The sequence below is a fragment of the Antechinus flavipes genome, chromosome 2, assembly GCF_016432865.1.
Source record: "Antechinus flavipes isolate AdamAnt ecotype Samford, QLD, Australia chromosome 2, AdamAnt_v2, whole genome shotgun sequence".
Lineage (NCBI taxonomy): Eukaryota > Metazoa > Chordata > Mammalia > Dasyuromorphia > Dasyuridae > Antechinus > Antechinus flavipes.
Window position 1 is genome coordinate 221,179,563 of NC_067399.1, and position 24,672 is coordinate 221,204,234.

General features: G+C 34.9%; 1 protein-coding gene across 1 annotated transcript in view; it reads left to right on the forward strand.

Annotated features, from left to right (window-relative positions):
- The window catches only part of ALK (ALK receptor tyrosine kinase), a 1,046,930-nt gene that overhangs the window by 252,577 nt on the left and 769,681 nt on the right, over positions 1-24,672 (forward strand). Inside the window, exon 2 of the mRNA XM_051976205.1 lies at positions 24,221-24,333. Within this exon, the coding sequence (XP_051832165.1) occupies positions 24,221-24,333 (113 nt within the window). The remainder of the gene's footprint in view (positions 1-24,220; positions 24,334-24,672) is intronic.

Sequence of the window (24,672 nt, forward strand, 5' to 3'; positions counted from 1 at the left end):
TCTTTGAAACCTAATTCTATTCAACATTATGTATTCAAAAAAAGAAAAAAAGGAGGGGGGAATTAAGTGCCTAGACATATGAGCACGAAGTTTCTAGGGGATTCTAAATATATAAGAAACATGGTAGTTTTAAGGAAGATAAGAATGAACATACCCCATAACAAAGAGAAGATTGCAGAATTGAAGGTTAGTATTACAAGTTCCATAATGGCATTGCTCTAATCCTTTCCTTACAAAAAATTTGTTTCCCTTGGACCACTACTTAGAATTATAATCCAGAAGCAGAAGGAACAATAGTTGTAGAGAAAAAAAAATCAAGGTGAAGGGTTTATAGTATACCACTCTGAGTGGGATGAGAAAAAAGAATGCTACTAAATTGGGTTGAAATAGTCACTAATCATTAGAATGAACTTAGTGGGCAAAGTTCAAAGAGTTATGGTTAAGCATCTCAGACAAGAGCAAGATGTCAATATGTTTGAAGTAAATGATTTGAATTCATTGTTCTGGCTGTGAGTTTACATTTTAAAAGTCAGACAGACCTGCCCCTTTTTTGAGAGACATAAGGAGCAAAAATACATTTACAATTATACCCAATGTTATGTCTGAGCCGGATGAAGCAGTGTTAAATATATTATAGAGAAAATTAATCTGGAAAACTCCTATGCTGCTTTCTTCTATGCCAGAGAATCTGATGTTGATCCCCAGGAAAATTCTAAAAAGGAATCATAGATTATTTTCAAAGGGGAATGGTGATCATTAGGAAATACCAAAAATAAATCATGCCGAATTAACTTCCTATCATTTTAAAATCACAATCATATGATAGTGCTATTAGACCAGAAATTTGTATGATTAAAGTCAGTGCAGATTTCTATATGTGATCATGTCTTCTAAGGAATCACAATTACCAGCAGATGACAGTCTCTTGATACTCTGTAGTCATCAGACCTTATCTGGAGTATATTACGTTCAGTTTTGGGTAATACTTTTTAAGACCACTGATAAGACAAAAAGAGTCCAAAGTCAGACAGCTAAGATGGTAAAAAGTGTTGAGACCATGTCATATGAGAATATGTTGAAAAAACTGGGAATGTTTATGCTGGAGAAAAAACACTTTGGAAAAGAAATATATTTATAGTATTTGAAAGATTGTCATGTGGGAAAAGCATGAGAGTGACCCCAGAGAACCAGAAACACTTGGTAGAAATTTTTTTAATAAAATTTGAATTGATGTGGGAAAAAAACAAACAAAAACTTCTTAACAATTTAGAGATGTTCCAAAGTGAAATGAGCTACATTGAGAGGTAGTAGATCATGGAGATCATGAAGCAGAAACTAGATGACCACTTCTTGAGTTTGTTATAGATGGGATTCCTTTTATATATGATTTGGGCTACTTTGTTCACGTTTGTCTCTTCCAACTCTGAAATTCTGTGATTCAGTGATCATTAAGATCAAGATGGAGAAATAAGGGATGGTTGATAATTGGTTAAATTATAGCTAAAAAGTCTAAATTAATGAAAGAATATCAGTCTAGAGAGAGATCTCTAGTGAGTACTGTAGGATGTTTTCCTGGACTCTGCCCTATTCAATACTATTACTCATGTTTTAGCTGGCATAGGATAGTTTATCAAATTATGCCCTTGACACCAAACTGGGAAAGGTAGCTACAATGTCTCTTGTCATAAAATTAAAATACTCTTGATAGTTTGAGATGAGTCAAAATTAGGAAACCAACATTTTAAAGGGATAAATATAATTTCCTACTCATAATTTCAAAAAAACCTGACTATATGAGTATAAGTTTGGAGACATGTCTTGAAAGCAGTTCTGTAAGAAATATTAAGGGTTTTGATCGACAACAAGCTCCATGTGACTCAATAATGTAATGGGGCTTCTCTAAAAAGTTAATACAATCTAAGGCTATATTTATAGAAGTATAATGAATGGAAGAGAAGAGGCAATGTTCTGAATATTGACAAAATCACATTTAAAGTGCTATACTAAATTTGGGAGGTCACACATTAAGAAGGATGTTGATAAACTGAAGGTGACTTCTCTGAATGCTAAGAAGGCTTCAAACTACTTCGTATGAGAAATAGTTAACACGAATGGAGCATGTTTGTTCCAAAGAAATGAAAACATTCTGCAAATGTTTTTAAGACTGTCATGTGGGAGATAGATTAGGATTGTTCTGTGTTACTTTTGATGACAATATTAGGGTCAAGGCAAGGTAGCCACAAGGAGAAAAATTCTCCCTTCAATATAAGGGAAAATATTGTAATCAGTCAAGTGCTTACTGTGCCTTCTATGCACCAAAAATTATACTAAGTACTGAGGTTAAAAAATAAAACCATCCTTGCTCTCAAAAAGCTTACATTCTATTCAAAAGGACAATATGTATTAGAGAGTACAGCGCATACACACATATACATACAAATGTGTAATTCAGGTATGTAGGTATCTGCAAAACATGTGTCTATATACTATATATGTAATGTACATACATATATGGAATATAATACAAACGTGAAGTAATTTAGAGAGGGAAATAATACCAACTGGAAATAGGGGGGTGTCAGAAAAATTCTTATCTAAAAGATGGTGTGTGAGCAAGAATCACAAAAGAAAAAATTCAGGAGGCAGAAGTGAGCAAGGTGGTTCATTGTAATCATGGAAGGAATGTTGATGCAAAGACCACAGTCATAGGACTGGAGTCTCATGAAATAGAATGTAAATTGGTATGCAAAATAACTAGCCCCACACCTTTTAAAGCAATCTCATTGAAACTTGGTAACCATATATTCTGATGGAAGTAGACTTCTTTGACAAAGAAAAGATCTAACTCAGTTTCAATTGATCAATGATGGACAGAAATAGCTACACCCAAAGAAGGAACACTGGGAAATGAATGTAAACTGTTTACATTCTTGTTTTTCTTCCCGGGTTATTTCTACCTTCTGAATCCAATTCTTCTTGTGCAACAAGAAAACTGTTCGGTTCTGCATATATATATTGTATCTAGGGTATACTGCAACATATCTAACATATATAGGACTGCTTGCCATCTAGGGGAGGGGGTGGAGGGAGGGAGGGGAAAAATCGGAACAGAAGCGAGTGCAAGGGATAATGTTGTAAAAAATTACTCTGGCATGGATTCTGTCAATAAAAAGTTATCATTATTAAAGAAAAGAAAAGAAAAGAAAGAAACTTGATAACCACCTGAAAAGGAGCTTTCACAGAGATTCCAGCACAGGCTGGGAGGTTGAACTGGATCATCCCTAAAATCCATTTGAATTCTCTAGGAAATTAAATTATTGTTTTGGTGACAGGAGAAGAAGGGGAAGAAGGGAAGAAAGGGAAGAAGAGGAGGAAGAGGAAGCAGGGAAGGAAGAATGTGTTTCCTATTTTCAGGGCTTGATTGGCAGTTAATTTCAGGATGTCTCTCAGTGTGATGGGAGCACACTTTTCATGTTTCCTCAAAGTATTTTATGGCCTTCATTTCAGTAGTACTTGCATAACTTTTTCAAGATATACTTCCAAAGATTGAAAAACATCAGTGTCATGGCTAAGAATGATTTCTCTCTCTTTCCTTCTACTTTTTTCCTTTTAAGTATGTAATTTTTTAATCCACCATGAAAATTGATTCATATATATATATATATATAGATCAAGTTCAAAATGCTTTGAAAATTTGCTTATTCCATAGAGGCCCTTAAAGGCCAATTGAACTTGAACTGTTGTACATAAAAGCTGTATCATTAATGAAAAAATTTCTGCTGGATCTCAAAAGTAGGATTTCAGTTGATGAGTAGAATCTATAGGTAGAAAAATTAATGTTCATTTAACGGAGGGAAAACATTCACTTAATGGAAAGTTTAAAGCTGGAAATATTAAGGAAAAAGTGACCTAGACTTGTTATTTAATTCATATTAGGAATTCCTAGTGAGGAAATTCTTTTTACAAGAAAATCAGAAAATATACTACAGTTTATAATATTTAGACAATTGTCTAAATTGTTCACACAATTGTGTGAAACATAAAGTTTATTTTTTAAATAATATTTTATTTTTCTCTAGTTACATGTAATGAATTTTTGAATTTTTTGAAAAATTTTGAGTTTCAAGTTTTACTTCTCCCTCCCCCATTTCCCCTCTCCCTGAGAGAGTAAGCAATTTGTTGTAAGCAGGTTCAGTCATACAAAACATATTCCCATATTATCATGTTGTGAAAGAAGACACAGATCTAAAAGGGGAGGACATGGAAAAAAAATACAGATAGTGAAAAATAGTATTCTTCAATCTGCATTCTGACTCCATTGATTATTTCTCTGGAGATAGATGACATTTTTCATCTTAAATCCTTTGAAATTGCCTTAAATGTTTGTATTATTTAGAATAACTACTAAGAATAGTAATCCAATATTGCTGTTAATATGTTTCATGTTCTCCTGGTTCTGCTCATTTCACTCTGTATCACTGCATGTCAGTCTTTCAAAGGTTTTCTGAAATCTGCCTGTTCATCATTTTTATAGCACAATTTGCTGCCAAATAAAGGCATTACCTGTTATACAGGAAGGTCTCCCTGACTGTTGCCTCTACCTCACCCCCCGCCCCCAGAATATTTCCTGCCATCAGAGGGGCAGATACAGGGGAGACAAATGGTTGTCATTCTATTGGAGGTTTTTACAATTCTTAAGAAGTAGCTAGAGCCCTGGACTATGTAGTTTGGGGAGGCTGAAGGTAGTCCATTGTAACAGTGAGGATAGATAATGATTACATAGAGTCATAATAATAATTCAGAATTAAGTGACCTTTAATATTTATCTTCATTTTGCAGATGATTAAAATCAAATTTTAAAGTCCAAGTGAATTGTCCTAATAATTAATTCATAAATTAGTAAATATTAGAGACTAAACTTGAATCCAAGTCTTTTTTTTTTCACTCCAAGCCTACTTTTTTTAAAAACTATATTAGCAAATATACTCCACTGCTTCTTAATACAGTAAAAGCATTTCCCCCACTTCTTTTACACCTTTGAACCCTACCAAGATATCTTGAGCTTTACTGACTAAATTTCTTTTTTTAAAAGAACCAGGCTTTAAACTAAAACCAATCTGATTCTAATTGCCCACTAAAAGGTCCCAGGCCAAGCCCCATTTGATCATTGTTTGGGTCCTGATTGTTTCAGATTGAATGTAAATAGTAGTCATTTCTGCTTTAACCAGAAACCCTAAGAGTCTTTCCCTCCCAGATTCACTCATTAATTCATTAATTTATTTAGATTTTTTAGACTAGGCAAAAGAGGAGATTTGTTACTTCAATTGCTATCTAGCCTTAATCGCCGAAAGGCAGGCCTCAGTCAAACTGAGAATTGTTGAAGACCTTAGCTTAAAAAGGTCCAAGTCTCCCATTTCATCCAGGAATATCTCCAGTCATTCTGATCTATATATTGTCTCTGGGATGAGATGGTTCTAGAGAGGAAAGTGAGCCAGGGTGACTTTGCCCAGCCTTCCCTCATTCAAATCTAATTTACTTGCATGTCATGGTATCATTTCCCTGATATCATGGTCCTCTTTAAGAAAGAAGGACAAATAATAACAATTACAACTTAGCCATTCTCCAATTGATGGAAATCCCTTCAATTTCCAATTCTTTGCCATTACAAAAGGAATTGCTACAAATATTTTTGTATACATTGGTTCTTCCTTCCCTTTTAAAAATCTCTTTGGGATACAGACCTAGTAGTGGTATTATTGGTTCAAAGGATGTACACAGTATTATTGCCTTTTGGGCAGAATTCCAAATAGCTCTCTAGAATGTTGAATTAGCTCACAACTCCACCAACCATCAGTGTCCCAATTTTTCCACATCCTCTCCAATATTTGGCATTTTTCTTTTCTGTCTTAGAGCCAATCTGAGAGATGTGAGATACTATTTCAGAGTTGTTTTCATTTACATCTCTCTAATCAATAATGTTTAGAGCATTTTTATATGATAGTAGTTATCCTTTATTTCTTCATCTGAAAACTGCCTGTTCATATCCTTTGACCATTTATCAAATGGAGAAGCATAGAGAGTTTAAATAAGTTGATTTTGAGTCACCCAGCCAGAAAGTGTCAGGGAAGAAAAGAGACAGAAGTGGAAAATAGGTCTTTTTTATACAGGACACCTCTCTCTACTAAGCCATTTTTGCATCTCAAATAAAGTTTACAAACTAAAACTATTCACTGGCTTAGAGAAGGAGGGAGAGGAAAAAAGGATGGATAAATAGGGATTCCCCTCTCTCTTCTTTTTCTTTTTTTATCTCTTTTTTCCTTCTTCTTTTTTGTTTCTTTTTTTCCTTTTTGCTTATTTCTCTTTCTTTTTCTTATCAAATCTTATCTTCTCTCCCTTCCTTCATTCTTCCTCTTTCCTCCTCCCCTTTCTTCCTCTTCTCCCATAGTCCTTTCCTCTGTCTCCCCCTTCCTTCTATTTCCCCTTTCCTTCCCCACTTCCTTCCTTCCCTTTTCTCCCTCTCTTTTGCTCTTTCCTTTCTCCCCTCTTCTTAATTCTCCTCCCTTCTTCTTATCTAGAAGAAGGTGTTTAAGCAGAGTCTTGAAAGAAGTAAGGAGGAAGAGAGAAAGGAGGTAGGGGGAATTCTTAAATCTAATATTCAGAGTAAAGAAATCAAAGGTAAGCAGCATATGTAAGAAGATGAAAATGTTTGATCTGTCTTGTTGCTCCCTATGTTAGAAGAGTTTTAAAAAATCAGAATAGTGTGTTAGAAAGAGGTTTGCCTGGGCATCTGACCTGGGTTCTTGTTCTGTCCTGCCAAACACTATGTGTTTCCACTATCTAAAATATTTTTGTTCATCTATAAAATAAAGGAGTCATGTTGGCTTAGCTCTGTGACTCCTTCTATGGTTTATGAAGGCAGCAAACATCAGCTCATTTTGCTGAGCTGAACTTCCCTGCCCAAATGGAATGAAAACATAAAGGTAATACAGTATCATAAATGGGGAGAATTAAATTAGATTATTAGTCTCTCCTTTCATTTTAATATGAATTGGTTAAGGTAATGTAGGTAACAAAAATTTAAATATATATATGATTCTGACAGTGCCCTTTTTAAATAACAGTCCTGAGGATTTCTAGATATCTTTCTTCAAAAGACCCTAAAGTGTTCTGTGTATATTATCTCATTAATTCTCAGAGCATCCCGGGAGGTAGTCAAGAAATATTATGGCTCCCATTTTACATGCAGGATGAGCGGGACTCAGGTTAAATGACTTGCCTAAGGTCATACAGTAAATCTTGGATGCTAGGTACCCGATTTTCTGGCTTTCTTGCCATACCCTTTCATTTTGCTTTATGTGGATCTGACCACAGGTGAGAGATTATTGCTCTGGCAAAGCAATCCTGAGAAAAATCATACTGAGAATGGTGGCTTCCTGACAACAGATTTAGAATCAAAGATTGTTGAAACTTGAAGGGACCTTAGAGATCATTCGGACCAGCCTTCTGATCTTATAGATGATCAGATAAGAACACACAGAGGTGGCAGGGAAGCAATAAGAGCCCTAAAGGTTGATCCACCATGGCAGGAGAAAGAATACTAGACTTGGAACTGGAAACTTGTGTTCAGAACCTAATTATACCTTATATATATTGCTATCGCATATACATCATAGTATGTTCCATTTACCAACCAAAAGACTTTTGTCCTGATGTTACTGACAGGGTGGTAAGTTAGGTGTATGTAACAGGATCAGAGTATTCTATAGAAACCCTGCATAAGGGATTCAGGATTGAGGGAAGATTGATTCCTTGGTGGCTCTAAAGGGTCTTACTCACCTACTGCCCTATGATTCCTTTGGAATACTCTTGTATATCCATTATTGTGCAGTGAGGGGCCTTACTCTGTATGGCTCAGCCTCGTCTCTAAATGGTTCCTCCAGTCCTTCTGATAGGTCCGTGAATTAGAACACTGACAAGAACCCAGTTAGTTCTGATAGTTGCCCTCACTCTGCACAATTGGGCCATGGAGGCCTCTCAGAATTAAATTTAGTTTACTTAACATGATCATTAACTTTATACTGAACTTCATGCACTAAAATTTGAGATTCAGTTCAATTTAATTCAATAAGGATTTATTAAGCATTCACTGTTTGTGAGACATTGTGCTTAGTTCCAAGGATGCAAAGACAAAATAAAAACTTTCTCTATTCTCAAAGAACTTACAGTTTATTAAGGATATAACATATACAGAATTAAATAAATACAAAAGTGTATAGCAATTAATTTAGGGAAGTGGTGGGGAGTATAAAGGACTATAGGGGAATAGTGGGGAGTGTACAAGATCTTTTGTACAAATGGGACTTTTGCTGAGACTTGAATGAAAGTAAGGAAGCTTGAGAAAAAGAGTATCTTTTCTCCTGAGCACTTAGTATCTTTTTTTTTTCAAATAGATAGTATAAAAATATTAAATACAGTGACCATTTTGATTGTCCCTAAAAATTTATTCACCCAGGAGGAAAAAGGCCTTTTATTAGACAAAGTCTCTTCTCCAAGCTGCCTAGTCTTTGTGCCATTTAGGGGCCATTAATTATTTAATGCTTGTAAGGCTCTTTGAGATTCCAAGATGAAAGCCCAGTGACAGTTCAAAGTCTGTCTTTGATTACTATTCTGGGCAGCATATTTTGGGAGGAGAAAATAGACTTGAGATCATAGTGAAGTAAATTTTATGTATAGTACAAACAAACCACAGAAATGGACCTATGAGAGGAGCCCATTGGATCCTGTTAATGATGATGAACAGGTCCGAGAGGGGTTGGGATCTAAAAATCGTACAGACGTCTCATCCTTCTCTCTTGTATACAACTATTTCTTCGAAGCCTACTTTTCTTAAGCATGTGTAACATAACATTTACTCAAATTCTTGAAACTTTTTCCTGTACTCTGATCATGCTTTGGGGAGGATACAAGAGGATCTCATAGACATTATTAAAACATAAGATGTTGTCTTATTAAGAGGTCATAATCTAGTTGAGGTTTGACTAGACCTAAATAGAACAAAGTGAAGTTATTCCATCTAGGATATACAGTTATTAGGAAAGTTAGGTATCAAACCTCATCTTTCCCCCTTCATTCTTTGGTTTGATTGGTCATAGCTGTAATTCCTCTTTAATATCCCTTGTCCTTCTTTAATTGTGATCATATGTTTTTCATGATATAAAGGAAACAGCTCTGAACAAATCAGAAAGCCAGTAGTTAAGGTCCAACATCTTTGGGCTGGTCGTTTCAATTTTCTGGAGTTCAGTTTATTATCTCAACTATAAAATGGTGATAATAATGGTGGCTCTATCTTCTTCATGAGATTACAGAGGAGATTAAAGGAAATACTGAATACAAAGTATTGTAAAAACATAAATCTCTACTCTAATGCCAGATATTATTATCCTATGTTCTAGCTTTAGAAAGAAATGTGACAACTCTCTTACAGACAGAAAAGAATACATGACATCCAAGTTTTATTTCTTCATTTCCTTCAACTCCCAGGATGACTTCTACCCTAGATGTTTGCAATGGCACTGTTTTCTCTAATTTTTTTTCTTTTTTAAAATTATTTTTATTATTATATCTTTTTATTTACAAAAGATATGCATGGGTAATTTTTCAACATTGACCCTTGCAAAATCTTCTGTTCCAAATTTTCCCTCCTTCCCCTCACCCTCTCCCCTAGATGGCAGGTAGTCCAATACATATTAAATATGTTAAGTTATGTGTTAAATCCAATATATGTATACATATTTATACAGTTATCTTGCTGCACAAGAAAAATTGGATCTAGAAAGAAAAAAACCTGAAAAGGAAAACAAAGATGCAAGCAAATAATAACAGAAAGAGTGAGAATGCTATGTTGTGGTCCACACTCAGTTCCCATAGTTCTCTCTCTGAGTATAGATGGCTCTCTTCATTACAGAACAATTGGAACTGGTTTGAATCATCTCATTGGTGAAAGTCTTGGCCTTTTGTTCTTCCAAATGAATTTTGTTGTTATTTTTTCTAGGTCAGTAAAATAGTTTCTTGGGAGTCTGATTGGTATAGCACTAAATAAATAGGTTAGTTTAGGTAGTATTGTCATCTTTATTATATTTGCTCAACCTATCCAAGAGCACTTGATATTTTTCCAATTGTTTAGATCTGACTTTGTGTAGAAAGTGTTTTGTAGTTTTGCTCATATAGTTCCTGTCTTTCCCTTGGCAGATAGATTCTCAAATATTTTGTACTATTGACAGTTATTTTAGATGGAATTTCTTTTTGTATCTCTAGCTGTTGGATTTTGTTAGTGATATATAAAAATGCTGATGATTTATGTGGATTTATTTTGTATCCTGCAATTATTTCGAATAGCTTTTTAGTTGATTCTCTGGGGTTCTCTAAGTAGACCATCGTATCATCTGCAAAAAGTGATAATTTGCTTTCCTCATTACCTACTCTAATTCATTTAATCTCTTTTTCATTTCTTATTGCCAAAGCTAGCATTTCTAATACAATATTGAATAGTAATGTTGATAGTGGGAAAATTTGTTTCACCCCTCATCTTATTAGGAATGGTTCCAGTTTATCCTCATTACATATGATGCTTACTGATGATATTAAATAGATGCTACTGACTATTTTAAGGGAAAGTCCATTTATTCCTATACTCGCAAATATTTTTAATAGGAATGGATGTTGGATTTTATCAAATGCTTTTTCTGCATCTATTGAGATAATCATATGGTTTTTGTTAATTTGGTTATTGATATAGTCAATTATGCTAATAGTTTTCCTATTGAACCAATTCTGCATTCCTGATATAAATCCTCCTTGGCCTTAGTGTATTATCTTGGGGATGATTTTCTGTAATTTCCTTGCTAATATTTTATTTCAGATTTTTGCATCAATATTCATTAGGGAGATTGGTCTATAATTTTCTTTCTCTGCTTTTGTTCTACCTGGTTTAGGTATCAGTACCATGTCTGTGTCATAAAGGGAATTTGGTAGAAGTCCTTCATTCCCTATTTTTTCAAATAGTTCAAATGGTATTGGAATTAATTGTTATTTAAATGTTTAGTAGAATTCACATGTAAATCCATCTGGTTCTGGGAATTTTTTTCTTAGGGAGTTGATTAATAGTTGAAATAATTGTTCTATTTCTTTTTCTGAAATAGGACTATTTAAGAAATTTTCTTCCTCCTCTGTTAATCTGGCTAATCTATATTTTTGTAGGTATTCCTCCATTTCACTTATGTTATCAAATTTATTGGCATAAAGTTGGGCAAAGTAACTTCTAATTATTGCTCTAATTTCCTCTTCATTGGTGGAAAGTTCTCCCTTTTCATTTTTAAGAATAACAATTTGATTTTCCTCTCCTCTTTCTAATCAAATTTACTAAAGGTTTATCTATTCTGTTGGTTTTTCATGAAACCAAGTCTTAGTTTTATTTATTAATTCAATAGTTTTTTTACTTTCATTTTTTTAAATCTCTCCTTTTCTTTTTAGAATTTCAAGTTTGGTGTTTGATTGGGAGAGTTTTAATTTGCTCTTTTTCCAACTTTTTTAGTTGCAAGACCTATTCTATTTTTTTCCTATAAAATTGGAAACATATGCTTCTATGGCATATATGCATGGGGTAATAGCATGGGGAAGACTAAATATATGAGAAGAGACTATGGTCTTCTGATTATATAAGACAACAGATTTCAAGGACATGTAACAACATGTCTACTCATTACTGAGTGAAAGAATAACTGGTAATAAATGGTAAGAGAGGCAGGAAGTTCAAAATGCTTACTTCACAGTTTTGTCATTCTGACAAGCTGGCTATTCTGATATTATACCAATTTTTTTTTTTTTTCTGAGTCAATTGTGGTTAAATAACTTGTCTGGGGTCACACGGCTAGGAAATGTTAAGTATCGGAGGTCAAATTTGAACTTGGGTCCTCCTGACTTCAGAACTGGTGCTCTGTCCACTATGCCATCTAGCTGCCCCTATTACACACATTCTTAAGGAATGAACTTCTTTCTGTGTTAAAATCCAATCAGGATGAAGAAGAGACCAAATATGGAACATTTTCCAAAGCTGGGTTTAGCATTCACTTTTCCTGGAAAAGCAGGTAATTGTTGCCAAGGTCATGCCATGACTATCATTCCACCCTTCAAAAAAACCCAAAGAAACAGAACATGGACTAAGCCTAGAGGGAAGCAAATAGTTCTAAGATTTAAGATTAAGGCAGGGCTTGTTGGGAGAATTTTTTTGAAGTATGCATGTGGCAGGGGAGGGGAAAAGAGAAGGGAAAGTTGAGTTCAACTGAAGAACTTTGAATCTGGTATTAAGGAATTTCTTCCTCTTTGTATCTCAAGCAAAATATGCTCATACTTTGAGTGTTTAAGTAGTGCTTGCCAGACAGGTATACCTGCCCCCGGGTATAAGATGTGCAACAGAGTAGACAATAAAATCAGAGAATGGTGATATTTATCTTCCTCTCTGCAATGAGAATTTCTGTTTCTTTCAATGATTGCTGAAGACATCAGGGGAGTGGAGAAGTAACCTGAATTGAAGTCTTAAGTAGTTAAGAATTAGGTAGGAAAAGGAGAGGAGTTTCTAACTTGTACAGTGGAAAGGGATTCTGAATTTGGAATAGGAAATGTGTCACTGCCACTTAGTATCTGTATGCCTTAGACATTTAACTATTGTCATCCTCAATTTTAAAAAGAAGCACTCAGACCATAACTTCCAAAGTCCTTTCTAGCTCTAAATATTTAATAATCTATAGAGAAGGAGGGAGTTAAGGTGGAGATAGGTGAGGTTTCCTCTCTCTTTCTCCCAAGAATAACAAGGGGAAATAAAAGGGGTATTAGATCAGAGGGTCATGGATTTAAAATTGGGGGGAAAAATCTAGTAATTATCTAGTCTAGTCCTTTACTTTAAAAAATAAACTGATTTTATAAATTGAGTACAGAAAACTTAAGTGTAGCAAAAGAGGATTCAAATTCAGGTCCTTTAACCCCCAAACTAGCACTCTTTAATCTATGATAAGAAACACTTTTCAAAAAAGAAATCTTTCTTACATTGCTTGTAATTATTTTTAATATCCATAATTACTGTTGGTTTTCACTCACAAATCATTTCTGGAGGGGTGTTCAATTATAAATTGATAGCCTATTGGCAGATAGCCTGCCTCTTTACAGAGAACCCTTCTAAGATTCATAATTTATAATTGATATGTCTCGCTAGAATTTTCAAATTTTTCTCAAATATGTGATATCAAATGTATTTTCTTTATTGGGGAGATTGAAAGATATAAACAGTCAGAAACAAATTTGTTTTATAATTGAATGAAGTATAAACCACTTAAAATGTATTATTAGTACTAAATCTCACTTTTAGAATTGTAAAGATGTAAATAAGCAGAGTACATAATAAGATACATTGTTAACATTATTATTTCTTACCTTTCATTTTACCACCCCTAATCACTTATTACCTTTTCCATCCCCTGAAAGAAATACTGCAAAGTTTAAAAAGGTAGTTAAACTTAGGTTGGTACATTACATTCATCTTGGCGATAGTAGTATCTATCTTCCAATGGACTTAGCTAAAGACAAAAATTTCAAAGAAGTAGGAAAAAGAAGGATAATGTTCTATTTTGCCATGCATTGGGCCTTTATCATGTGGCTGCATTATTTTGTTTGAAAAGTTGTTGACAAAGTCTCATTGCTCTGAAGGGCACACCTGCTAACTCTCCCTTTCAGCTTTCTGGGAATAACATCTATATTTTTCAGCCCTAAATCAACTGCCTCTAACATCCCTAACTTAACCCAAAACTCAGCAGGCATGTCAATTTGGTGAGAACATTTCCATATATATGTGAAAGCCCCTTTGACTGAGCAGGTGTGTGATTGCTGGCCAATAAATATTCACAACCTTTCCCCATCCCCTGCCAATTGCAAAGGGCCACACCTTCCTGTCTCCCCTGTTTCATCAGCTACTCACCCGGGATCTTGACAACCAGAAGACTATTTATTTGGTCCCATTAAGCTTTGCTGTGCGTGACACAAAATCATTGTAAAATAATGCATTATTAAGTGTGTTTTCAAATAAGGAGAAGAACTAGCAGCCTGTCACTGATTGTTTTATTATGAGAAAGAAGATAAATAAGTAAAATGTGATCGAGAGGCAGGAGCAGTTCCAAGAGGTAACTGGAATGGCCCTATTTCCTCCATGTTATTGATGTTGGTTGGTAAAACATGCTCACCGATAAAACATGGCCATCCTTGTAAATAACGACTGCCTACAGTCAATTCTCAGTTATTTACAAGAATGGAGGAAAGCAAAAGCTATGTAAATCCCAAATACCAGGTAATAATGCATATATACATGCAGAACGGGGTAAGGAGCACTTGAGTTTTCATCCTTTTTATTGGAATTATATAAAATATGCACATATATATCAATTACTCAGCCTATTCCACTTTCAATACAAATATATACTTATATATATAAAATATGTATATGCACACATGTATACACACACACACATACACACATACATATGTGCACATTCTCACACACACATATATACATATATAAATGTGTGTTATAGATCAGGAAAATAGGGCTGATAACAGATGGTACACCTATTGTCAGGAGTCCCACTTAGTTAAATTTATAAAGGTCCCAGAGTCAGCACAGCAACTGTCTTAGACTGTCTTCTACCTCATAGAAGGAAGAGCACGAGATCAACGGAAGGAGGATGATTGTGACAAAATCATGAATTCCTGAAGTGAGGAATTATTTGGGAAACAAATATGTTCAAAGAATAAATCAGCTGTTCAGTAATAATAATGATAATAGCCGACATTTCTATAGTATTTGATATGTAGCAGGCATTTTATGTGTATGTATTTGCATGTGTGTATAATTATAAACACTGATACATATACTCACATGCATGTGCATGCACATATACACATACCTATATGCACATATATTATATATATATATATCATTTGAGGTTTATGCATATGTATATAGGTATATACACACACCCTATGTACACACATCTATAGGTATATATGCATATTGTATATATGTGTATATGTATATGTGCACATATGTAATATGTATATCAAATGAGATTTATGCATATGAATGTACACATACCCCCTATGAATACACATATATAAGTATGTATGTGTAATATATATGTGTGCATAACCTGCATATAAAACCTCATTTGATCCTTACAACCAACCTGGGGAAGTGGGTACTATTATTATCCCCATTTTACAATTGAGGAAACTGAAGCAAAAAGTGATGCATTTCTTTGCCTGTGGTCTCACAGTTCAGTGCCTAAGGCTGAATTTAAACTCAGATCTTCCTGACTCCAAGCCTGGTGCTCTATTCATTGTGCCAGTTGCTAGTTGCACTTGGGAGGATGGAGAAGAAGAGGTAAATTACTTTGTAAATTTAGTAAATCATGGAAAATTGAGTTTTACCTAATTTTAGTAATAATTGCCCAAATATTGTAAAACTTAAAGGAATTTCCTTACCCTTCAGTGGCTAGAGCACTGAGAACGGGATCAAGAAGATTTGAGTTTACATTGTTTTGCAGATACTTATTAGCTGTATAAATCTGGACAAATCAATTATTCCCTTTATGCTTTAGTTTTATTACCTGTAAAATGAGGAGATTGGATCCACTGACCTTTAGGATCCTTTCCAGCTTACAATCCTATAAAATAGGCAGTGCCAGTATCCTCAAGGAGGCAGCTGGGTATTAGAAAGGCTCCTCATTTTGGGGCCAGGGGCCCCAGACTTAAACACTTCCATAACTGATGCTCACTACCTAGGCAACCTGGTGAAGTCTCTGCAATTTTCTCATGATCTGGAGCAGAGTTTTTAGACCTGGATAGGGTCCTTAGTTTCTTTGTATTCCATGAACTTAGTTGGGGGAGACATTACATTTTTATTTTCACTAGCCTTTGGTTTTCTTTGTTAATCCTATGTATGTTATTTTATTCATTTTAAAAATTATTCTGAGAAGGGATCAATAAGTTTCTGCCAGACTGCCAAAGTGGGGATCATAACACAGGAGAAAAACCCTAGCATGGTGGGTAGAACTGGAATCCATGGCCTATAGGTTTGCTATTTACTATTTGTATGACTTTTAATAAGCCAATTATTTCTCTGATCCTCAATTTCCTTATCTGCAAAATGATAATAATGATAATCTCCCTCTGAGGATTATCATGTTACATAAGATAATATATACAAAAGTCTTACAACTTCAGGGTAACATAAATGTGAGTTGTTATTATAATTCTTGATTTTGAAAAAAGATGGCTATGTAAAAAAAAATTACTGCTTATTAGAATATTTTAGTAAAAGACTTTATTCTGTTCATCCATACCAGCCAAGGTAGTGCCCTTAAGTGGTGCACAGAAATGTTTCTAAGGGACAAATGAATTCTTGAATAAGTCATTCCCCAGAGTTGCTGATAATATACAGAATATTCATAGTAAATTTGTGTTCCAATCCAGTCAGCCATTGACTAGTTGTGTTTCAAGGTGGGTGGGATGGGATAGACTTTCTAATCTGCTAATCTGTCACTGGCTTTTGGACAACTCCCTCAGGGTTCTGAATCAGAGCAGACCATTTTTGTTGTTGTTTTATTAGCCTTGCACAAAAGTTGAAATTATATTTCTCAATTACATTTTAATCTAGTTCCAACCATACTTCGGAGTTCTGTAGGGGCTTGAATCTGACACCTCTATTCTAAGCTTTGAGCCAGAAGTAAACCATTTAAAATATGCATCAGTTTTGAGTAAGGGGAGGATAATGTTTTGTCTTTTGTTTCCAATACATTTAATCATGATAATTACTATTTGTTTTTTTAGCTTAAGCATCCATCCTTTGATTGAATCATTTGTGACTCTTCCTTTGCCTTCACCTCTCATATCTAATCAATTTCTAAGTCTCATCAATGCTACCTCCCTAACTCCTCTCATATCTATCCCCTTTTTTTTGTTTACATCACTACCTGCTAGACCACAGGTCTCAGCTACACTATTACAATTCCCTAATTGTTCTTCCTAGTTCCAACCTATTTCTTCTCTAACATATCGCTGCAAAGCTGTCACCCAGTCCTCTTAAAGCACAGAACTAACCATGCTATTCCTTTATTTAAAAAAAGTCTTGAGTCACTGACAAGCTAAGGATAAAATACAAATTTCTCAATCTGGCATTTAAGTCTTTCCATGTTCTGAACTTCCTAACTACCTTTTCAGTCCTTATTTCATGCTATTCCCTTTCACAAACTTCATTTCAGCCCAAATTAAACTAACAGCCATTTACCAAATTCAGTACATCATTCATCTTGTGTGTTATCTACACGTAATCATGTGGCCTGTACAGTGTTGGATAAATAGTAGTTGCTTAATAAAATTTTGGTGAATGCAACTGAAGCAGCACATTGGCCAATGACCTTGGAAATTATTCACAATGATTCCCAAGTCCCCTTTTTTTGGGTTGATTATCTGCCATTCAGGGCCTTTTATATAGTATATTAATAATTTAGAATGCTCTAATCTCTGAAGTTCTTATCGTGTACTTGCCCATTTAAAAACTAAACGTCTGTTTCACTTAGACAAAACTGTCTAACCTGGTAAATTTGAAAGCAAAAGATTTTGGTTCCACTTCTAGATGCTTCCTACCTATGACCTTGGACAAATCACTTCTTAGGGTCTCAATTTCCTCATGTCTAAAATGGTGCTAATAATACATTCTATATCTACTTCATAGAATTATTGTGAAGATCAGTTATAGCAATATCAAGTCAAAGTACTTTGTAAATCTAAAAAATACTAAAAACATCAGTTTTTATTACTCCCTTAGAGTCTTCCAATTTAAATGCCAACTTCTCAATGATGCTTTCAGTGATCTAAAAAGATAGGAGTGATTTTTCCCTCTTCTAATCTAATAGTACTTTATAATTCATATATTTGTGGCTGGGTATGTGTGCATATAGAAACATACATGTGTGTATGTATGTATGTATATATATGTATATATATGTGTGTAGTCACATGCATACACTCACATGTTAAAAAACCTACATATGTAAACATATATGGGTTTATATTGTAGCATCTATACACACACATGTACATATATATGGGTTGTATACATATCACTTTATAACCATATATGTGTATGTGTGTGTGTGTGCATATACACACATATACATTTATAGAGTATTATATATACAAGTTATAAAATGCTGTATAACATGCTATCTATATATATATACAAACATGTGAATATATTACATGTATATATATGTGCATATATATGCATATAATTTACCATTTACATAGTATTTTAAGGATGCAATAATCTCTAAAGTCCCTCCCAGCTCTTACTTCTGTAAGGATATTTATTACTTTATTCTCTCAGATGACCCTAGTCATCTAGCTTGAACATCTTCTGACTTCTTTAGTAGGAGGTGGAGGATCAAGGAAGTACCAGAAAAAGATAAGACCAAGCCTCAGATCAATTGAATTCAGGTCTTCTTTGGGCAGATAGTGGTGGTAGACTGGTCTCAAACTGTCAGAAATACATAGAGAGCATCTCAATTCTTGGAATGGTAAGGCCCTGCTGAGAGAGAGAGGGGGGACGGAGAGAGAGAGAGAGAGAAGGAAAAAGAGAGGGAGGGAGGAAGAGAGAGAGGCAGAGAGAGAAAGAAAGAGGGAAAGAGAGAGAGAGACAGACATAGAAAGAGAGACAGAGACAGAGACACAGACACAGAGAGAGAGAGACAGAGAAACACAGAGAGAGACAGACAGACAGAGAGACAGAGACAGAGACAGACAGAGAGAGGCAGAGACCAAGAAACAAAGACAAACAGATAGAGACAGAGGGAGAGAGGGGTGGAAGAGGGAGAGGGAGAAATAAGAAGAGGGAGAGAGAGAGAGAGAGGGAGAGAAAGAGAGAGAATGAATGAATATGATACAGTATGATACAGTACAAAGAGTGGTTAAATCTCAGCTCCAATAACACTGAGCAGTGGTATTAAACCAATCAAGCAAATCACTTGGGGTTCTCTGAGCTTCAGTTTTCTCATCTGCAAAATGGGAATAATGATAGTTATAGTACCTAACTTTGATGGAGGCAAGGACTAAAGTGCTTTTTAAAATGCAATGTTATTAATAATAATAGTAATGGTAGCAGCTAGAGACGGTGCCAAACATTTGGCAAATATGACCCAAGTAGATTTCTTTGGGGAACAAAGCATTACAGATCTAAGTGATGCTAAATAGTGACTAAGGGGAGTGAGGGTCACAAGGGTGAGCCACTAGGAAATGCAGCTCAGCCTCTTGGGGGATAATCTAACCGCAAGAAGAATTGATGAAATAAAATTATCTAAGAAAATGCGTCATTTTAAAAATACTTCAGGAGGCACTCAGCATATGCTCAGTCAAGTAGGGGTCAAGATGCCCCATCTCCTGATCTGGTTGGCTTCTCATCCAGGAAAGTGTATCGCACACTTTCAGCACTTGCTCCTTTAAAACGCAATCCTTTTCCACCACAAACCCTCAGCCAATGGTCACTGAGCTGGGACTTTCCTGCGGAGAGCTGCCTAACTGCAGGGAATGAGTTCATTTGATTTGTAGACATATTGTAATTACTTTTCTTGACATGAAATGCAACCGAGGTACAATAAAGGAAGAAGGCATCTTTGCTTTGACCCTTCTCTCCCTCTCTCTCAAATGCAAATCTGAAACATTCATCCTTTGTGGCTCCCTGGCCTTCTAGCTACAGGGAAAGCTGTCACCCAGCACCAATTTTTTTTCATCTGAAAATAACATAATTGTAAAGAATTCATAACTTTTGAGGGCAATTTCAGCCTTTGCATTGATAAAGCAATAACTGAAGCAAACACGATTAGATCAAGTTACAGGACTGAACACAAAGTACAGGCAGAGACATTATTAGGAAAAGATGGATTGAAACAGCATTTAAAGAACCATAACATCTGTGCAGCCAAAATGGATTTTCAGGATACCATTAGTCTTGGTGATTAAGGGGAAAGGAGCAAGCATTTGTTTAGTTCCTACTGTGTGCCAGCATTAGGCTAAGCACTTTATAAATGCTACCTCATTTCATCCTCATGACAACCCCAGGAGGTAGAAAATGTTATTTTCCCCATTTTACAGTTGAGGAAATTGAGGCAGACAGAGGCAGGATGACTTGCCCAAAGGGTCTGGGATTGGATTTGAACTCAGACTTCTTAATGTTGGACCCAGTGTTCTACCCATTAGACTACCTAGCTACCTTTAGATTAGGATGCCTTCATCGAATTTTGTGTTGACCCGTTCCTTTTCAGTTTTAGACCTTGGTTCCTCAAAATAGCAAATTGCATAACAGAAGACACTATAGTGTTACATAAAGAGTGTTACGTTTGATCTCACTTCTGACATTTCTTAGCAATTTGAACTTGGACAAAATATCTCCTCTGGCTCACTTTATTCATCCAGGAAATGATTATAAGGATAATTCTTGAACTTACTACACAGGGATATTTTTCAGAACCATTAAGTGCATGTCAATTATTGTTATCAAATTGTTTTCATAAAGACTAAAAGAAGTGACATGAGACTAAAACAAGCACCTGAAATCTGAGCTTTGGTGAGTAGAGAAGAAGGGAAAGAAAGAGGACAGGTATCTGAAAGTTTTATTTCTTTAAATGACCTTCTTATAAGCAGTCCAAATTCAGTGTTCAAAACAGAACTAGGTCTCTTTTCTTCCAAACCTACCTCTCTTTTGAATACTCTTATTTCTGTGTGACACACCAGATGTGAGACATCAGAATCATCTTCAATTTTTCTCTCCAAGTCACCCCATTTCTCCAATCTATGGCCAAATCTTGGCAAATCTACTTTCACCACATTTCTGGCACTCATGCCCTTCTCTTTTCTTGCTTAGCCATCATTGAAGGTTAAACCCTTATCACTTCTCATCAGGACATTGCAGTAGCCTCCTAACTGGTCTTCCTTACTGATGTCTTTTGTCTCTCTAATTCATCTTTCTACACAGCTGACCATGTAATTTCCCTCCCTGGTCACCATTCCCCTACATGCTTTTTCTTCCTTTATTAAAATTCTTGAAGAAAGATGCTATTTAATAAATGATCATTTTTTCATTCCTTAATTTCTTAATGCCTTCATGATACTCCATTTCCAGCCTCTTTGCCTGTATAGTATGCAATACTTCCTTATAGACTCTTAGTCTCTCTAGTTTTTTTTTTTTTTCCAAACCTCAGCTCAAGCATTACCTTTTCTAGATTCCTTTCCCCTACCACCAACTGCTAATGCTTCCCCTCCTAAAAACAACCTTTTTTTTTTTAAGGACCTTGTTTTTAAAATATATTTTGTGAATATACTTTTTTTTTATATATGGTCTTCAATAGAATGTTAGTTCTTTAAGGTCATGGAATTTTTTGTTTCTTTCATTAGGTTCCCAGCACATAATACAGTACTGGGGACATACTAAATGCTTATTGATTGATTTATACCAACTACCAAGGAAAAGAGTAAATGGTGAGAGAAATTGGTATTATAAAAATACTTCTAAAACATATGATGAAGTTGGTTATTAAAACAGAAATCAGGAGACTTAAAAAACTATGGAGAACAATAGAAGTATTATAGAATTAGAAATGAACAAATGCTATTCTAGTTTTGTTTTGTTTTAGTCAAAGAAGGTAGCTTCTTTTAAACTATGGACTGCTTAGCTTGACCTTGATTCCTAGTAAAAGTCTAGAAAATATTAAAGAGAAGGTTGCAATAAGAACAGGAAATAATGATTCACCAAAAATTTCATTTCCTTTTATGACAGGGCAACTAGGTTGATGGAATGCCATAGAATCAATCCATCTGATTTTTTCTTTGTTTTTTTCTTTTTCAATATTATTTATTGATTTTTAAAAAATTATTTTTTTTCTAAATGAACCCCAAATGCTTTCCTTTCCTGCCATTACTCCCTCACTTATTGAGAAGGCAAATAAAATGATATCAATTATATATACATGAAATCCTGAAAAACATTTCTATATAAGCTATAACTATACAAAAAAGCAAAAATAAATTGAAGTAAGAAAATTATACTTCAATTTGCACTCAGTTCTGTCTGCCTTCTCTTAAGGTGGATAGCATTTTTTTCATCATAAGTCCCTTGGAATTGTTTTAGATCATTGTATTGATCAGAATAGCCAGTCCTCCACAGTTGACCGGTATTAAACACTGCTATTACTGGGAACAACAGTATCCCAGTTCTTCTCATTTCCTTTCTCTTTTTCTTTGATCTTTTTGCGGCATAGATTTAGTATTGGTATTACTAGGTCAAATAGTAGGCACAGTTTTATAAGCCTTTGAGCCTATCTCCAAATTATTCTCCAAAATTCCCCCAACACTTTACTAGCGTACCTATTTTCCCTCATCCCTTCCAGCATTTATCATTTCTGATAAGTGTAAGGTGGTACCTCAAAATTGTTTTAATTTGCATTTCTCAAATCAATGATGATTTAGAGCATTCTTTTTCATGTGTCTATAGATAGCTTAATTATTTCCCCGGATCCCTTATCTCCTTCCCCTCCTATTTCCCCATTGGATAAGATTGATTTCTACATAATATATGTGTGTATACCTTATGTGTGTGTGTGTGTATTCCCTTTTTGAATCATTTCTGACGTAAATGAAGTTCAAACATTGTCCATCACCTGTAGCTACAAGTACTGGTGTTCCTCTTGACCCTAAAACTATGATCTAGAATGAAATATGGACAGTAGAGTTGTCAATCAGTCCCAGCTGCATCCAGTGTCAGCAAAAGGTTCTCTGTAATCTCTTCTGACCAATTACCTGATTCTCTTACTGTTTTTGGACTTAGAGCTTCCAAAACTATGATTGCTGTTGCTGTTTCTGGGCTGTCATGATAGCCTCCAAGGCACACAGTTGAGCCAGTGTCAGAGATTTCTCTTTCCAACCTCCTAAATTGTCTTAATCTGGGGAAAAAATGTCTCATTCTACTTTTGTTGACTCTGCTGCTCCAAAATTTGATATGAATAATAATTTTAAAGTTCCTTAGAGGATATTGTTGGTAGAATTCAGTTGAGTTGCTGCCTATCCTCTACCATCTTGGCTCCCTCAAATTTTTTCTTTGACACAGATTTTCATAATATCCTCATGGATAAGATGGAAGAATGTGAACTGGATGAAAATAACTATCTGTTGAAAAGTGATTAAGTGATTAGACTCAAAATAATGGTGATAAATGAATTGTTATCAATTTGAAAGGAGGATTATAGTCAGTGCAATGCTCAAGAGATAAGTTTTTGGCCTAGTTTTTGTTCAATGCTGATGGGTTAAATCATAGACAGTGTGCTCATAAAATACAGGGATTGTACAAATTGAAGCAGGATAGCTAAGACAATGAGTAAAAGAGTTGATATCCAAAAAATCTTCAAACTGGCTAAGCAATGGACTGAATCTATTAAAATAAAATTTAGGGGAAGTGAACAAAAGCCAAACATAATGAGAAGTATTTTTACTTCTGAAGTAAAGTATCTTTAGATTTTAGTGGACTACAAGCTTAATATAAATCAACATTCTCTCTGTCCAAAAAGGTAATTCAGATAGAGACTGCATTAAGAAAAAGGTATTTCCTCTTAAAAGAATGATTATCAACCTGTTGTACTCTGTCCTAGTCAGACTATATCCACCTAAAACATTAGTAGTTATTAATTATGTGGCTATTGGCATCAGTGGAACTTCCATATCCAATTTCATTTTATTTCTATAGAAAAGATAATACATTTCTATTAGGCAATAGTAAAAAATATATATAATTACAAGTCTGTGGATAAAAAAACTGAGGCTCAAAAAGATTAAGTGATCACACAACTGGCCACCTTCATTTGAAATGGAATAATACTTTTCACTGGGACTGGGGGATATCTTCCTCTCTAAAGTTTCTAGCATTTCATATTATGTGACTCCTAGTGCAGATGTGGTACTTGATTTCATAAATTGGATTTAATTAGACATCTGTAAGTCCTTAGAATTGTTTTCAAAAGCATCATCAGAGGGCACATTAATTAGTATTTTTTTCCTTTTTTTAATATACAGCTCCAAGCTCCCTGGAATCTTCTATAAACATCCCTCCTCTCACTCCAGAGCCCTTTATCTGGAACCTAACATGGATCATGAAAGATTCTCCTCCTTTCTTCTCTCAACGTAGTCGATATGGTAAGTGCATTTCTAAAGGATATTTTGAACAGTTAGTTATGTCAGTCTCATAATTAAAGAAAAATGAGAGTGATAGTGGAGTGGGCTTCAAATTACCTTCATGTTTTAGTGATCCATGGGTCTTGGAGGTATTTCTCCAATGAACTTGAAACTGGAATAATATGGAAATTGAAGTTGGTCTTTGGCATTCTCCCTACTCCTCTTAACCTGTTGACATCTGTCACCATTTTTTTTTTTTAAATCTGAGGTCAAAACCTGACTTTGCTACTTATCCTCCCTCCTTCTCTCTCTCTCTCTCTCTCTCTCTCTCTCTCTCTCTCTCTCTCTCTCTCTCTCTCT